This window comes from Hippopotamus amphibius, chromosome 1 (genome assembly GCF_030028045.1).
Source record: "Hippopotamus amphibius kiboko isolate mHipAmp2 chromosome 1, mHipAmp2.hap2, whole genome shotgun sequence".
In the NCBI taxonomy this organism is placed as follows: Eukaryota; Metazoa; Chordata; class Mammalia; order Artiodactyla; family Hippopotamidae; genus Hippopotamus; species Hippopotamus amphibius.
Genome location: NC_080186.1, coordinates 158,951,128 through 158,969,499, shown reverse-complemented (window position 1 = coordinate 158,969,499; position 18,372 = coordinate 158,951,128). Strand labels below are relative to the sequence as shown.

The window sequence follows — 18,372 nt, the reverse complement described above, 5'->3', positions numbered from 1 at the left end:
CTGTCTCATTCCCTCTCTCTTTTCTTTCCACTTTTATTATGAAAGGCCAGATGCATTTCAGACGTGAACTAAATTGATACCTTGAATGAAAGTGTGCTGTCTTACAGGGACTGACATGGAATGTGCAGGGTCATTGAGAGTTTTGCTCCTTTTCTGTTTTGAGAGAGGGTGGCTAGTAGGGGCATAGGGACGGTGAACGTGGAAAGGAAGTTACTGCTTGATTCCAAACAAAGTTGACCCGTTTACCTTGGTTCTAGGAATTACACACGTTAAGAGATTTATGTAATAGTGATTTAGATTGTAATAAAGGAAAGAAACCTGAAGCTGAGTGAGTGTTTTCTAGATGCCTAGGAAGGATATAGTGCTATGATCCAGATGTGTATACACCCAGCTGGGAGAAAGTTTTCTGAACCTGGAGTGATAGGATTAGAATCAAATGTGTTAAGTCTACTCTATTCAGCTCTCCACCACCCCCTTCCACCAAGAACAAAAAAAAAGGAGAACAAAACCACATGTGGAAAAGAATTTATATTTTGATATTTCTTCTCGAAATGAAAACAAATCCTGTTGACTTTCCTGGTTACTAGGGCCAAGTGGCCCACCCTTCACAGCCTCTGAGTTTGTCTGAACTTCCTCTTTGTGGCTCTGGGTGGAAATTTCACACTGTGTGCCATGAAGTTGATGTGACATCTGCGAGGTCCCTGAGATCTTGGTCTGCTAGGCAGCTATTGTGGTCTCACTGTTTGCTGGTGAACACCTAGCAGGAAGTGAACTGGAGACACGCTGATGTGTAGAGAGTAGCTCTACCCCAGCGTGGAGAGGAGGGTGTCTTTGCTCTCCATTTCAGGGGGAGCAGGAAGGAAAAAGAGGGGCATCTGGATGGGCAGAGGGGCCTCAGACCTAACTGTACCTCAGGATCACCTGGGAAGGTGGTTAAAATCCAAGTTCTCAGGCCCACCCCAAAGTTTAGGTTCAGTTAGGTGGGGCTGGGCTGGGCACTTCTATGCTAAGGGGATGCCCGATTCTGAAGCTAGGGGTCCAGGCACAACAACACTTAGAGCAATACTCAAAGGTCCAGGCCCAGGGACTAGAGGGTTCCACAGTGGACTGCAGCTTCATAGACTTTTCATCTCAAAGCCATTAAAGCTTTGTGCTTGGCTTTAAGGTGGGAGAGTGGAATCAGTCCATCGAGTCCCAGCCACAGGGTCAGCTCTGTGGGGCCAGGCTGTCCACAGTCTGCAGATACCCAGCGGGTCAGGCACACTGGATGGGCTGACGATGGTGGGAAATGGGCACTTGGGCCTGAGAATGAGAATTTCTGAGAAGAAGAGGGCGTGCCCTGGCTGGTGCAAGGAGTCCCTGTGTCTTCTGTGTCATTGTGTCTGCAAGCCAGCGCCCAGTGTGGCCTTCACAAGAATGACAGCCCTCTCGGGAATCATTGTCTGTCCCATCACCTAGCTCTCATCCACCTGCTTACCCACCTTCCCACCCACACGCACCCCGCCTCCCCCTCCGCTGCTCCTCCCTCCCTGTCTCTCTCTCTCTTCCTCCCCCTGCCCCACTGCTCGTTCACCACCTCACACACTCACACCCCCACTCCAGTGCCCTTCATCCCTAGCCCCTCTCTACTTTTACATGCTCACATCTTTGAAAACTTTTTTTCTTTGGGGATGGTGAGGGACAATGAATGGAAAGAAACAAATGCGATATTTAAAATACACCCAACATAAGTAGATCTGGTGTATTCGTTGGAACTCTGCAAATAAGCCAGGAGTAGTGACTATAGGTGGGTTGAATGAACAGGCTTAGGTGCCTGTGGGCCTAGGCTTATGCTGGTGTGTGTGTGTCTGTGTGTGTGTGTGTGTGTGTGTGTGTGTGTGTCCACTGTACTTCTCTGTGATCCTGAGCAGTGCTGTGGTCTTAATCTTGCTCAGTGGACTCCTGCCTCCCTTTTAGGCTTTCTCAGACTTTAAAGATGAGGATTTGAGTCATTAATTCTTAACTTTTTTCTGGGTTGCAGTGTTCTTTGCTAACCTGATAGGCAGTTTGAATTGTTTGTCCAGAAAAATATGCATACATTTGGAGGGGGGTAGGGGGGCTTATGGATTCTCTTGGGCCCATCTGTGGACCCTAAGTCAAGAACTCTTGTGTTAATGAGCATAGAGGACTTGTAGCCCCTTCTCCCAAGTTCATTTTTAAAAACATTTATTTATTTGTTTGTTTATTTATTTATTGGCTGCATTGGGTCTTCATTGCTGCGTGCGGGCTTTCTCTAGTTGTGAGCGGGGGCTACTCTTCATTGTGGTGTGGTGGCTTCTCTTGTTGTGGAGCACGGGCTCTAGGCACTTGGAATTCAGTAGTTGCAACACATGGGCTCAATAGTTGTGGCTTGCAGGCTCTAGAGCACAGGCTCAGTCGTTGTGGCACATGGGCTCAGTCACTCCGCAGCATGTGGGATCTTCCTGGCTCAGGGATTGAGCCTGTGTCCCCTGCATTGGCAGGTGGATTCTTAACCACTGCGCCACCTGGGAAGTCCCTCTCAAGTTCATTTTTGTGGCACACACCTCTTATGTGACATCTGTAAGGGGTACACAGCACACTCCACTCGATATTGTGTGCATGCTTTCTGTAGGGTTTGTGCTCCATTTGAAAGAGCAAGCAGATTTCAAGGAGACAGTGAAAAGAGCTAATGCATGTAAAGAGCTTAGCACCTGCCATGGTAAAGATTCACTTAGAAATACTATATACATTTAATATAATCATGATTACAATGCCTGTTACCTGCATAAAACTTTTTCATATCAAAAGCAGTTTAGAAGCATTGGACTGGATATTTGACTGGGATCCCTGCAGCGTGGGCATTCCCCCTCTTTTTATCGAGTCCAGTAATTCTCTTCACTTCAGTACATGTTTATTGTAGTCCTACTGGGAGGAAAGCACACTGGTAAGCCTATTGGAGCAGAGGAGTGTATGCAGTCTCAAGGAACAAACAAGGCTGAAGGGAATCACTTGACTCCTCACCTGTGCATAGAGTCCTATCTTCTGTGTTTTCTCCCATCTCCCCGAGGGAGGTGGGCTTATTGAGAGGGATTTGGGGTGATGGCTTTGCTTTCTGAGGCTGGAAGGGGGCTCTGAAGAGCTGAGGGGTGCCCCCTCTCTGTGTGCCATCAACCCCGGCAGCCTCTCACTCGGTTGCGTGGGTGTTTCTTTGAGGCTCACCCTCATCAGGATCTCTCTACCTGTGGTGCTGGGTTCACATCCCTGTGCTCGTTTCTCCACAGGCCCGGGGTTATCACCATGCAAGCGTTGTCTGAAGAGGACCGGAGGCTCTGGATGGAAGCCATGGATGGCAGGGAACCTGTAAGTAACAATTCAGGGACATAGAGCAAGAATAAAGGTCCCGAGTTGTTTGTTGCTTCCTTAGTGGGGTGATTTGTTCCGTTGTTCTAAATAAAGCCTTGGGCTCTCGAGACCAGTGTACCAGAGGGACTTTTTAAATTCCTGGACTGATGTTGTGGATATTGATACTGCTTCTGTGTGTATGCGGATCCTGAGCTTTGGGCTCTCAGTCTAAGGCCTGGGTCCTGAACGACGCCACACCAGAGACCCCCTTCACCAAGGCAGTTGTAGTGCCCTGAGCGCTCTTAGAGGAGGCACAGTCCAGTCTGGCTTACTGAATGTTTATTGATGCCTCCACAAGCATGGTGCAGAGTGTTACCTAGGATCCATTTTAATGGGTTAAATGATGATAGACATGTATGTAGATGATACAGAATCTTTTCTCATTACCCTCTGGTTCAGCCTCCTATTGCTGTGTTGACCCACATCCCATTATAAGCAGTGGGATTATCAGGGCCCATGAAAGGAGTTAAGCCTAGTAATGTGATCCATGCTCCCATTTCAGAGATGCTGGTCTCTGCTGGGTGATGTAATCTTGTGGTTTTTATGCATCTTGTGACATGTAAAACCCACGGAAGAACCTTGGGGAAGTCCCTAGAGTCAAAGTAGTCATCTTAATTTGGGGCCAAGGATCTCAACTATAGTATTCAGCAAATCTCAAGGTTATAGAAGTCATTTGAGTACCGTCTAACCATGCCCCACCAGTAAAAGAAAAAAGAATCCACACTGTCAGAAGACCAATAATTACCACTTTCAAAGGCACTGTGAAAAGAGGGAAACGTGTGCAAGGGACATGAGGCATGCACAGCCTCCACTGACCGTAGAGCTCTGTGCATCAAGCAGGGGGTCCAGTATAGATGATCTCAGTTCATTGTGTGTCTTTCCCAGCCTACCCTTGTTAGGTGATCTGTATCCATTAATGTCATTTTCTTCTCAGGTATTTTGTATCCAAACGTGGAACTCAATACAGTCAACTAAACATAAGTAACTGGTATTCACATAACATTTAAAATACAGAGCAAGATTTAAAGAACTGTTGAAAGATTTAGGTGCAGTTTGCTAAACTCTAGGTTAATTAAACATTATTTAATCTTAATTCTTCTCCTGGGCTAAAATACAGGATACCCTTGATTTTCCCTGAATACTTTGTTGCTGATAACTTTTGATAGCTCTCTCAAAAGCAGATACAAATTTCTGTCTTCAGGGCTTTGCGGGCACAGTCGCTGCTTGATGTCATAGGCCTTTGAAAGCAGCTTCCTAAATAGTCTTCATAACTTTGCTATTATCACCTACCATTAGGTGAGTGCTTTTTTGTGTGTAAGGCACAGATTTGGCACATGACATCTCTTAACTCATTTATTCCTCTTAGTACCTTACAAAGTAAATGTTATGATTCCATTTCACAGATGAGGAAACTGAAGTTTAGAAGAGGTTAAATAAGTTGCCCCAAGTTACATAGATAGTAAGTGGCTATATTAATAGGGTATGGGCTAGGTTACTGTAACAAAGAGACTTCAAAGTGCAGTGGCTTCAATAAGATAGAAGTTTATTTCTCTCACAGAGCTCAGAAGTGAACAGAATGTGCCTAACAAGGTCTTGTGTCATCCTCAACGCATGGCTTTCCAGCTTGTTCCAGTTATTTCTATTTTCCAGCCAAATAATGGAGATGAGACCATCTGAGACCCGGAAGACACACACCTCACTTTCATTGGCCCCCAAATAATTATATCCCCACATTTATCTACAAAGGAGGATGGGAAAAGTAGGCTGAACATAGGCAGCCATGGGCCCACCCGGAGCCCAGGTGATCTTATCGCTTCAAGGAGGAAGAACAGAAACTGTGGGGTGGTTAACAGTTTCCACCACAGTGGCAAAGCTAGAATTAGAACCCATATCTAGCCGTAAATGTCTTTGATTTTCATTTTTAATAGAGATAAAATGTCAAACTGCCTTCTCAGAATCCTCACTCAGTTCATTTTTAAAGTACTTTCTCTAACTCTCCTGAATGTTTCTTCAACTCATAGGAGAGGAAACACCTGGGAAGAAAAATCCTGTCAGGGCATACTGTTCTGTGTATGAGTGAAAAACCTGCTTTTGCGGGGGGATGGTGTGTGTGTGTGTGTGTGTTTTCCCTCCAATAATCTGGAATTCTAAAACTGCTTCACTTGCTGCATTTTAAGCTTCCCCACCACCCTCTCCCACCACTTGATATTTGTTCTCTGTCTGCATATACTTGGTTTTCTTACTAACCAACTTAGTTTTCTCGTAGATTAATATCTGGCCTCTGTAGATGGAAAGTGTGCTGTTGGGAGAGACATCTTCTTGTTCCACAATGTGCACATTAAAACAAGTTTAAGCACAAAACAGTTGTTTTCTAAACATAATGTAAATTTATTTCCTCTCAGGAACATATAGCTTGCATTGAAAACCATACCTCCATGTGCTTTTTTAAGTTTCCTAAAGAGAGAGATAAATACAGGCATGTGATGACAGTGTAATTGGCAGGAATATTAGGCCTAATTTTGTCTCCCATTGCTGAGCGCCTCTAGGGAGCATTACTGGAGCTATATACCCAGTAGACAATTAGCAGCTCCAGCTTTAATCACCATCTTCCTAATTACTTAAATCTGTCCCCTTGGGAGTTTTGGCTTCGGTAAGGAAGCAGCAACCTCTTTAGCTGATCTTAGAGTATTTCCCTTACTTCACGGAGACGTTAATGGCAGCACCTTATCTTTTGGTTTTATACTTACAGCTCAGTTGTTCTGTGATTGATTATTCAGTGTTGGATTTTTTTTTTTTTTTTGGAGGTGATGGTAATCTTGGTTTCCTTCCTTTCTGTTCTTTCATTGTTCAATAACACCTCAGGATGGTTGATTGAAAAAAAAACCCTAAATGACAACCCCAAGTCAGTTGATTTTTACGTTTTAGCTAATTGTTAAATAAATTATAGTTTTTAGCACCCAGTGACATTCTAGTCTAAAAAAAAAGTTGAATGACTTTATGTTATGGATGGATATATAATGGAGGAAGAAATTAGAGTTGTGTTTCTATAATGAGCGTTATGGTTTTTATATATGTAATGAATTCAAATTCTAATGAAGGAAAACCATTTAAACTTGTCTGAGGAAAAGCTTGATTTATTGCCTTACATAACTGAAAAATATTGGGGTATAATAGTTCTAGCCCATCTGAATCCAGGGGCTTCCATAATATTTGGAGTTGGTTTCTTCTTTTGTTTTGGCTTCATTTCCAAGAGGTTCTTTCTACGTAGTGGTGATATGCTTCCTAACTATTCCAGGCTTACATCTTATTATCAAAAACAGGAGCCAGGAAACTTTCTGTAACAGGCTGGATAGTAAGTATTTTAGGCTTTGGGGGCTGTGTGGTCACTATTCCAGCTACTCAGCTTTGCTATTTTAGCTCAAAAGCAGCCATAGACAATATGGAAATCACTGAGTGTGGCTGCATTTCAATAAAACTTTATTTATAAAAACAGGTAGAAGGCCAAATTTCAGTCGTGGGCTGAAATCCCTGCTCTATAAGTCTACTAGAAAGAAAGCTTTGCCTAATAATTCCAAAGAAGTCCCATATTTGCATTTTGGTGGACTAAATACTCACACCAGAGAATGGGATAGGTGAATTGACCAGATGTGACTCACCTGCCCACTGGACTAGAGCTGTATAAATGGTGGGGGAAGGTTGGCTTCCCCTGAGGGGAAATCAGATCATTATTATATGAACAACGGTGGTAGACATGAGGTGGGCAAAAATGACACAGTTTCTCCCAACTCTGATATGTATATTCCATTAAATTTTCTGTTCAAAGAGCTTGTCCTTTGATACCTGGCCAGGAGTGAAAACGACAGGTTTACCGTGAACATCATACTTCATGGTATGATGGAGACAAGATGCTTTCTCCCTAAGAATGGGAACAAGGCAAAGATGTCCACTCTTACCACTCGTATTCAGCATGGTACCAGAAGTTCTAGCCAGTGTAGTAGGGTAGGAAAAGAAAAGAAGAGACCTTTAGATGTTTTAAAAAACTCAACAAACTAGCTAGTCAGGTAAAAATTTGAAATGATTCTGCCTGATTTTCTTCACTTTCTATTAAATCTGGGTTGACAATTGTAGAGCTTCCAGCCACATGAGCTTTCGTTTTAATATTCTGTGGCCACTGTCTCAGGCTTGAGAATAGACTTTCCACATTAAATGGGACACAGAACCTTAGTTCAAGCTGCATAAATACTGCCATCAGGAGAAATTTTAGAGACAGCAAATTTCCTTTTTCTCAGCTCCTTATAACTAAAGTTCTTTCTCCTTTTCTCTTTGTATATTGCTCATAAGTATCCTCACTAAATTTAAGCAAGCCAATTAGAATCAGGACCAGTCCACTGTCAGGACCAACACATACACACCCAACCTGATGTATTTATTATTCTCTCTCCCTGCTATGGAAAGATGGCTCAGCACATCATTGGGACGAATAGGGCAACCCGGAGTTTCAGAACCTGGACCACTCTTATCTTTAAACTGTGTTCCCATAGATTCCCATAGCTGTGATTAGTAGTGCCTCTCTGGAAGTGCTTCTCTTACCTCCTTATTTTAGAGGTATTAGTCTTCCTTCACACCCAAGGATTCTTTAGTAAAATTAAATATTTCTCCACTTTGAGCCGGTACTTGAATCTCTTTTGGCAGCCAGAAAGTTAGAAAGTTGGCAGATGCCAGAATTATGTGGAATTAAGAGGATAAGAAACAGGTGGTGTAGCATCAAAGATTGTGTATAAATACATATATTAGTTTGAAACTATGAAATTGCCACTTTTGTAAGTCAAAAATGGCCAGATATTGGCGATTTCATGTGACTCAATCTCCCGAGCAGAATGAAGCCCACACCCAGGCCAGTATCACACCCTTATTTATATAAGTGGGAACACTGCCTGAAGAGGCCAGTCAGTGGTTGATCTTGGGTCGATAATCCAGGTCTCCTAGCTTCCAGCTCTGTGCTATTTTTACTACACCCCATACACTGCTGAATTATTAGGAAGCCATAGTTGAATGGCATCTACCCTCCCTTTGAAGTGGAGCTTCTCTGTTTTGGCTGCTGCTGTGGACAAAGGGTAATAGGGGGAGACTAAGGAAAAAACCACTCCTCTGGTAAATGGACAAGACAGCATGGCTTCCTGCTGCTCACCTCGATTTTAAAGAAATCTATTTTAGTCCTTGTGGACTTTGAGACTGAACGAAGTGTGGCCTTCTCTCACCTTTCTCTGCTAAGCCCAACTTCCAGTCCCTGAGTTCTTTAAGAACTCATAGAATAAATAGGCAGTTGCATTGCATCTTACACTCTGCACCTGGTATCCGAAAGAGTGAGCTGGTTTTTAAAGGAAAAAGTAAGTTGATGACTGTTCAGATGAGATTCCATGATCAGAGGCAGAATGTCACGGTGGTTAAGAATGTAGGCTCAGGCAGCCCAGCTTTAAATCCCTATTCACCACTAATAGCTCTCTCACACTGGAAAATGACTGAGTCCCTCTGAGCATGTTTCTTTGCCTACAAATTGGGGATAATAATAGTATCTTTCTATAAGATTGTTTTGTAAGGACTGACATACATGTAAAGTGCTTAGCACTTCTACATAGTGAAGTGCTCTTTAAAAGTTAATTCTTACTATTACCTTTTTGGAGAGGTGGGACAGATATTAGAATACCTGGATTCTCTTTCTAGCTCCATTTCTAAATTACTTGGCTCATTGGAGCACAGAGTTTATTTAGTCACCTTGCCTGGGCTCACCAAAGTGCAGGGCAGGAACTGCTTTCACTAGTATGGAAAATGTGATTTCATTTAGCAGTCAGTCTGAACTTTCAGGCTGTGAGTTGGAGAAGCATGAAGTAATCTTTAGCCTCATTTGCTACCATGTGGTTCAGGCCTGGTAATTTGTAATCCCAGTTGTACGCCAGGCTCAGCTCACCACTCTACCGCTGATGCTTACGTTTTCCTTTCTTAGTAAAATAAGTGATCAGAGGAGTATGGATGGTTAAGAAGGTGTGGGGTGGAATTGCTAAGCTCCTGTGTGGTGATGCAGATCTCACTTCTTTATGAGTGGAAGGGTGGTTTGGAAGGATACTTCTGCCCATTTTGTGAAAGCTTTCCTTGTAGCGTCACATAGTGTGAACTGATGAAGCGTCTGAAAGTGAGGTTCCTAATTTACTTTCTATTTCCCCACCTCTCACCCCCACTCAGCCCCAGGCTGCTGGGAAATTGAATTTTATCTCCATGTTATTTGTTTGTGTTTCTTTTTCTCTTACTGAGTTAAGAAGCTGGTTGCAAGCTTCATCTTTGAATCGTGTTTTTATATAGGTAGAATTCATAATAATACATATTCTATCACACCAGTGTGCTCAAGTCTTAAAAGAAATTTAATAATATTCACATCTTTCCTTGTTCCCTTTGGCTAGATGTCCTTTAGGAGAACAATTTCTGATGAAAATCATAAAGTATTTAATTGAGGAGCCCGAGCTACCAGTCAGGAGAAAAGAGAAGCTACAGGTCAGGTGAAATTGCTCTATGATGGAGAGTTGATGAAACGCCTCTAAGAAATGGAAAATTTGATAGCCAGAAGATTTTGGCTTGAACCTTACAATTTAATAACATGCTGGTGGTGTTTACTCAGGTCTTAAGCATTCTTCTTTCAGCATTTAGCAAATATTTATAGATTTTCTACCAGCTACCTTGATGAACAGTGAGGATACCAAGATGAAGAAGGGCCACATTAATAGAAATTTCATTTGTTTGCTGCCGTTTCCCCGTTGCCGAGCACAGCGGCGGGCCCAGTGTCAGCACTCAGCAAATACCTGTTGAAAAACTAGAGTCAAAACCAGGGGGAGGGCTTGAGGATAACTGAGGTTGTTTTTCTCTGCAAATCATATTGCTTCCATTGCTTGAGACTCTGTGGGTAGATTTGAAGTTATTTAAATTCCTTGATTGTGAAGTTCATTTAGATACATGTCTACTTACTTGTACCAGAATTTAGCTGAGTGACCATTAATCTTTTTTTGTGCCATAGATACATTTAGCAATCAGGTGAAGCCTTTAGATCCTTCCTCAGAGTAATGTTTTTTAAATGTATAAAATATATGGCTTACAAAGGAGAAAATATAGAAATACAGTTATCAAAATATTAAAACCATTTGTGGTATAATATATACTTCTTTATTACCACAGTAAATAATAAGATACAAGGGCAGTCTGACAACTCCTATAAATGATATTTCAAGTTACCTGCAATGACAGTAACATTCTATGGAAATATCTGTGATTTCTACTGGTGACAGCATTACAGATACTGCCAATACTAATGTGACTTGCCCACATTCATATTTGAAGGAAATGCTAAATTTCAGTTAGAGGCTAATGTAAATAAAGGTTTATTTTTTCCCCCCGCCATTGAAGTTCATGGACCTGTATATGCTGTCCCATTTCTCCATATGTTTGCAGAGATGTTTTGAGAGACTTTATTCCTGACTTTTAAGCCCTTGTCCTAGCTTATAGTTTTACATCGATTAGTGTGATTATTTTTATTAATATCATTCCTCTTGCTTGGATTGCCGTCTTGCAGAGGACAAGACCATTGTCACTTTTTAAAAAGGTTTTTGTGTCTTTTATACATAGTGTCTGGCACAGAGTAAGTGTTCAGTATCCACTTATCAGATAATAAGATGAGTGAACGTAAGGAAAAGGAAAGTATTAGTTTGGTGTGATGTCTAAACTGAGGCTATTTCTTCATGATTTCCCACCTACCTTTATAGATCTGCACAGATCTGCTGTTTAATATTCTCACTTCTTTGTTCTCATTTTGGGTCTGCATAGAACATAAAGGCCCTTTTGATTGTCTTTAGCATTTTCTGCAAGCCTCAGGTCACTGTCGGCTACGTCTCCACATGGCTGCCCTTCTAGGCTTGAGCCCCTGCTGTAATATGTCCTCCTTTATGCTCCTGTCGTTTTTTTTGGTCTTTATTTCCTTAGCTTAACCTTGGGGGGTGGTGTGTAGGATTGATTGTGAGAAGGACTTCTGAATTGTTTGAATTTTTACAGTCAGCATGTGCTAGTTTTGTTATTAAATAAAAGTAACAATGGAGAGGGTCCCTGTGAGCCACATTTATTCTTTCAGTCATTTCACTCTTCCTTTGTCATTGGCATTAGTTACTTGGGTTGTGGAACCTTCCATTCCTAGCCATATTGGAAGGGAGAAGTCCCTCTCCAGAGTTAAACATGCGGTGTATGTCCCTCTAGAATTTTCTCTGGGTATCTATTCCTGTACTTGCACATCTAGAAATAAATTCTTCTATTTTGTAGAATTTTTGAGTTAGTATAGATTTAATATGAATTAGTAGACAGTTTTTGACATTTACATTGTTTTCAGCTTCATTACAAATAACGATGTAATGAAATCCTCGTATGTACTTTACTGTCTACCTATTTGAGCATTTTTCTAGGATACATACCAAATGGAATTGCTGGTTGAATGGTATATGCACATTTAATGTTTTAATAGATATTGACAAATTACTCTCCATGGAGAAGTACTAAATTACACTCCGTCTAGTCACTTATGAGGGTACCCATTTTCCCACACCTTTGCCAGTACTGCATGTTATGAGTCTCTGTGTGTGTCAGTCTGATGATAGAGAAGTGTTTCATTTGCATTTCTCAAATTACTAATGGAATTGAAAATCTTTTATCATGTTTTCTGGCTGTACATATTTCTCCTTTTTTATACAATAGTGTATGTAAAGTACATAAAAGAGTGGCATGTGATTCATGCTACATATAGTGTTATTATTCCTTTTTCACATTTCTGACCTTGGGATCACAGCCATTATTTCTCTTAGTTCTGTTTTCTAAAGCTCATGATGGAAACCTAACTTTTTCAGGTGTCCTTTCCTTGGTTGATAGGACTTTTTCACTTCATTCTTGTTGGTATCTCTTATTTTCCAGCAGGCCACCCCTGCTGCTCAGGTTCAGAGTGGTGAATATGAAGGGTACTTCTTAGGTCTCACCTGAGCTGGTGTTCTCCCAGTCCACCAGGCTGCATGATCTGAATGGGGACCTCAGGATGCCTGTACCTCTCTACTCCAGCAGCTGTCAGCAACCTGTCAGACCTCCCGAGGTGCTAACAAAGCCCGTCTAACTCCCAAGTTGAAAATATTCCTTGTCTTCTCAAGGGGCCACGGGAGCTTCAGTCTCTAACAGCTACAAGGGCTCTCAGCCCAAGAGCCCTGAGACAGTGTGTCCCACCACCTGGCTAGTGTGTGTGTCCCTTTCAGCCTTTCTGCCTGTGGGTCCATCTCTGAGAAGAGATAGAAGATGCCTGCCACTCTCTTATTATAGAGGGCAGTCACTATTCTCCCTCCTCCCTATTTTGTTAATGTTACACATAATTTCATATTTTCTGGAAGTTCTTTCCTCTGTTTTTGTGGTCTAGGTTAACTCCTGCCTGACCTTCTCTGAAGAGATTGGCATAGGCGAGGCTATAACTCTAAAGGTTTCTGTCGCCAGTTAGTTGTTCATTTGAGTCAGAATTAAGGCCAATTTAAGAGTTCCCGTTTCTGTTTCCTCCATTAACAAGGTGACGTTTTTGCGAGTCAGGAATTTATCAGAGGCTATGTACTTTTGTGTGTGTGTATTAGCTTGTTTTTTTTAGCTTTTTTCATTTTGAAATTGTTTCAGGCTTATAAAAATGTCACAAAAATAGTACAAAGAATTCCAAAGTACTCCTTACCCAGGTATCCCAAATGTTACATCTTACATAACCACAGTATAATTATCAAACCAGGAAGTTAACATTGATACAATATTATTATTTTACAGATCTCAAATTTTGCCAGTTGTCCCACTAAAATATTTTTTTCTAATCCAGGATTCCACCATGTCGCACTTCCTTAGTTTCATTTAACCTGGAGCAATTCAGAGACTTGAATTTTTAAAGGAACATTACCATCAGCAGACGTCCAGATAGTTGAAATCAGGACATCATCCTATCTCTGTTCCCATCTTGGGGTGGATTTGAGGACTGTTGTCAATATCCTCTCTCCACCTGGATAATAATTCGTAACTTTTACTTATTTTTCTGTCATCTTCCAAAGGTTCTCTGATATATAGTCTGTCTCATGTTTGTAGGTTTTCTTATAATACATTTGTTTCTTTTGAACATTTTGTCTTCTGCCATATCTGCTCACATCATATATTCTTCCTGGTGCAATTTACTGTGTTATTATCTATGTTGTAGTTGTTGGTTTAAAGACATTGAGGCCGTAATATGGTCTTAATAGACATTCTGTAGTGTGACCTCCGCCTCTTGCAGAGGCACCAATTACTGTTGGACTTCTCTCAGATACTGTGGCAGTGATTCATGGGAGTGGAGATTGTGGTTGGAGTAGTTCCTTTTTTTTTCCTTTCTTCTGCAGAAAAGGCAGTTGATAAAAGAGAGGTCTTTTTCAAATGACTTTGTTCATTTGAAGAATGATTGAATGGTTCTTAGGTCCATTTCTGCTGCGTTCTCTTATACCCTAAAAGCCAGAAAGTGGTTATATTTCTTAGTGATTTAAGTCAAGGGTGGTATTTTTAAAAAATATATGGACAGAAGAAGGATTTGGAGGCATTTTGAATGTTAGGGTGTCTGTGAATTCGGTTGTGGTGAGGTGTGGAACAAGATAGGCATTTTTGCAAGATTGTCTTTGGGTTTGCTGAATCAGACTCCAGTGTGGTCAAGTTAGGAAGGCTCATGATACCATTGTGACCGCATTCTTTTTAGGTGTGTCCCCAAAAATCCTGGCCCATGATTCTGGAAGAAAACACCAGAACAAGTAAACAAATCCAAAAAGCAAAGCCATTTTTCTGGTATGGTTTTAAAAATCTTTCCTGTTGGTCATCGGGAAAATAGTGCAGACGTGTGGTCTAGTGGTTACAGCCAAAGGCTGAGCAGGAGCATGGCCCCGGCCGGCCCCCAGCCAGCTGCCGTGGCTCCTGCGTGCTGTGTGGTCTTGACCCAATGCCCAGAAAAAGCAAGCTTTCCCCAATCTTTACCTCTATTTTTAAAGGCAAAAAAAAGAAGGGGGTGAGGGGAACCAGAAGCTGAGCTAAGATTCCTCAGATTAGAAACATGCCCTCTTATAATTAATCGTTGCTAATTAGTTTTGTTTTTACCATAAATCTTGAGAGCTTTACTTCCGCCAGACTAAGGAAATCATCAACATTCTTGGGGTAAACGGACATGGACCTTTTGGTTTTGTCTTTATGTTTGGGGGGAGGGAGTGCCTAGTGCTGAAATATATTCGAGTGCTTTTTAACTTTCCCTCTTGGAACTACTTTGCAGAAATGAATGTCATGTTTCTCTTAGCAGTTGTTAGCTGCCAGACATCTGGATGAATGATGATACCGGCTTTGGCAGTTTCTCCACCTAGTTCATACCTCTGTGTGTTGTTATCTCAGGAAGATGTTGACTTATGGCAGAAGATTGATCACAGTCTTTCTGTCTTTAATATTATTTACCTATAGTGCATACTGGTTGGCGTGCATAATAAGCACTCGTGACTTATTATCGAATTAAACTGGGGGCAGTGAGTTGAGTTGGGTTCTCTTATGTACTCTGCAGTTGAATCCATTTGTTAAATGTGTTGGGTTCGGGTCACTATTGGGCTACTCTAACTAGAAATCCGTGAAGGCAAGGATCTTCATGGTCTTGTTCTTCCCTATGTCTCTAGTGCTAGAAAAGCCCTAGGCCAAAGATCACTGAGCATGTTGATTGAGAATCCATGTTCAATAAATATTTTTTGAATGAATGAATGAATGAATGAAGAAAAGAATACCCAAGAGTGTGTTTCTCTTTTTAGCCACAGGCTTTGAATTTAACTACATTTACTTCCATGTTGCTCAGGATTTCTTCTCTATTTCTTAGTGATTGTTGGTATGTGGTGGAAGTCATCGTCCTGAACCAGAGAAGGTCTCAGTTTAGAAGGCTTATTGGAGACCAGAGATCTGGAATTGGTTGAGAAGCTTGTAATCTTCTAACTGTTGTATACTGTCTGTAGCACTGACAGTAAAGTTAGGATTCATGTGTGTGTGTATATGTGTGTGTGTACGTAGTATTAGTATATACATATACTCGTGTATGTATTTGTGTGTGTGTGTATCTTTTTGCTTCTGGCTTTCCTTGAATTTATGCAAAATGCATAATTATGCTCAGAGCTATGTTTTTTAGTGGTCAGGTAGCCGTGTTGTAGGAGAACCTGTGACCATCAACACCCTTGTGGTCATGCTGAAGAAGCTAAGAGTGATAGGTAAAGGCTGACTTTAGCCTTCCATTTCCTGAGATGATTTCTTTACTTTGGCCCTTTATTTAGAATGTAAAAAATATATGCCCTAAGAAAAAGTGTGTGTGTGTGCGCGCACGTGTGCACACATATGCACACACATACCTGCAGTGATAAGGTACAGTAGAGAAGCTGGCAATAGTCATTTCTTGTAATTCCACAAATGGGTTCCACTCTGTATGCAAGTGGATTCCTGTTGTCCTGGTTCACTTCATTGGTGGTAGGAAATGGATTAAAGGCATGGGTTTTGGAGTCATCCAATCTGAATTTGAATCCTGATTCTGCCATGGACCCTTGAGCAACTTACCTAACATCTCTGAACCTCAGTTTGCCCAGCTGTAAACAGGGGAGAGTAATAGTACTTATGAGACTCAAGGAGATAACACACTGTTTCACATCAATTCCATAAAGATTAGCTGTCCACTTAAAAGTGAATTCCAGAGACTTTTAGATTTTATATATGCCTGCATATAGATTATGTCATTGTCTAGAGACTTGCAAGGTCTATCCTGACTCTATACTGACTGCTTTTGGGTTAGTTATAGTCAGTGGAACTATAATGATTTATAAAAACCTAAGTATGATATATTTTATTTTTATTTATTTTTGGAGCAGAGTTTGGAATAGAATATAAAGCAAGAAAGCAAAAATAGTAATACTAAAAAGCAAACAAACAAAAAAACTTTGGGGCTAAAAACTGGAGGGAAATGTGATTCTCAAATTGGCAGGCCAGCTTTGTTCATTTGTGTCAGTATGGCAACAGTACATCAAGCAAGCACAGAAATGTCCTACTGAGGTTTAATTCCCAGATACCATTGAAGTATCTCGGCAGACAGAATGTCTTCAGGGTGTACTACAGTCCAGTCTTTGTTTCAAAGGGCTCAGAGGCCTAGTAATTAATACCTCCCTCCCTGTGAATAGGCTTAGGTCCAGGGCCATTGTCACTCTCATCATAAATGGAATGTGTGCTATTTCTTTGGGTAGGTGTATCAATCAGTATTCTTACTGGTTGAAGACTGTTTGGTAGGTTGTTCTAAACTGTATCCACCATATAGCTGACTTGGTCTGTGTTCTCATCACAATCCACAGAGGACTGGTACAAGCAGAAGAATCAGCAGAAGGCAAGTCTGAAGGATGAGGAAGTATCTAGAACTTGAATCACTTCCACTGATGGTGATGTGGTTAACTCTGGGATCTGAGGATGGACTGGAGGAGGGGTGTGACAGTAACGTTTGTGAACCCTCTGAAGTGGCATGCAAGATGTCTGTATATGGGGGTGCTGAGGAAAAACGCTCAGAGCGTTTCTTAGTTTGTCAGAGGGCACTGTGGTCCACTACCACCTGGTCCTTTCATGTGAACCTGGTTGTTTCATGAGAATAAATATTTGGGGGAGGGTACTCTCTCTCTCTTTCTCTTTTTGTTGTTTTTTTTGGCTGCACTGTGTGGCTTGTGGGATCTTGATCTTAGTTCCCCGACCAGGAATTGAACCCGAACCCGTGGCAGTGGAAGTGCTGAGTCTTAACTACTGGACTCTCAGGGAGTTACCAGCTCCCTCTCCTTAATACCCAGTGAAGGAATGGCATATTGTTTGATCTGGGTCCATGAAGGAGACTTTGGAAGGCTTTACTGCTAAGTGCATTTGTCTACTGTCTGCTTGCATTTTGAGCTTGCCCAGAGATAAAATACAACCACATTTCTTTTATAGATGAGTTATACAAAGGACAAACCTTGAGTGACTGTGTATGTCTTTATAAGAGAGAGACAACAAGGGAGGGAGTGAGGGTGACAGGCAGAGAGCTGGAGGCGGAGGAAGAGAGGGCACACGCACACATTTGGGGGTAGTTTCCAGTCTCACCAATGGGTTTCTGTGTCAGATCAATACTGATGATATTTACCTCATTTTGGTTAGTGCTTGTATTTTCCTTTTTGTGGCTGCCACAATTAACAAACTCAGGCTAATAGTGTGATTTTTTTTTTAATTTTAGTATTTGAATAGCTTTAAAAAGTTTTGCTTGCAAGAAAAGTAGAATCACCATTGTGTTTCCTTTTTCCTGAACAACTCTATTCCTTTCAGTTTCTATTCCCCATTCAAACAAGAAATCCTTAAGGTGATTCTTTCTTTTGTGCATGTTGTTTCCTGTTTGGTTGCGTTATTGTTATCAAAGTGCTGTGTTTCTGGCACTGACAGCCAATCTGAGTCATTGACCAAGAAAGACAACTTCATGGTTATAAGGTCTGTGAATCTGCCCTGGTTTTAGTTCAACTTATCTTAGGCCAAGTTAGGAAAGAGGCCTATTTAGATTAGAAAAGACCCTCTCTCAAATAACATAGACCACAGAGATGGCTATATGAGTTACATGAAGAAAAGAAACCCTGGTTCAGGAACATGGAATGGGTCCTGTGTAAGCACAGTGTTAGGAGAGCACATCCTGCACAAGACCAAGTTACTCCCATGGTACCTTTTTATGAAGTAGTTCTAGGTTGGTAGATATTTGGGAAGTGTAAACTCTACTTTCTTCCAGAATGGTCATTGCCTTTGGAAGACCTTTGAGGAAAGCTAGAAATGTAAAGTGAGAAGGCAGGGAGGCACCAACTGTGTCCCCAC

At 41.5% G+C, this 18,372-nt stretch overlaps 1 protein-coding gene across 4 annotated transcripts in view; it reads left to right on the top strand.

The window, feature by feature from the left end:
• Window positions 1-18,372, top strand: part of ARHGAP26 (Rho GTPase activating protein 26) — a 448,717-nt gene that overhangs the window by 167,410 nt on the left and 262,935 nt on the right. For all 4 annotated transcript variants that reach the window (XM_057732267.1, XM_057732256.1, XM_057732285.1 and 1 more), the window contains exon 11: window positions 3,282-3,360. In XM_057732267.1, coding sequence (XP_057588250.1) covers window positions 3,282-3,360 — 79 coding nt within the window. The remainder of the gene's footprint in view (window positions 1-3,281; window positions 3,361-18,372) is intronic.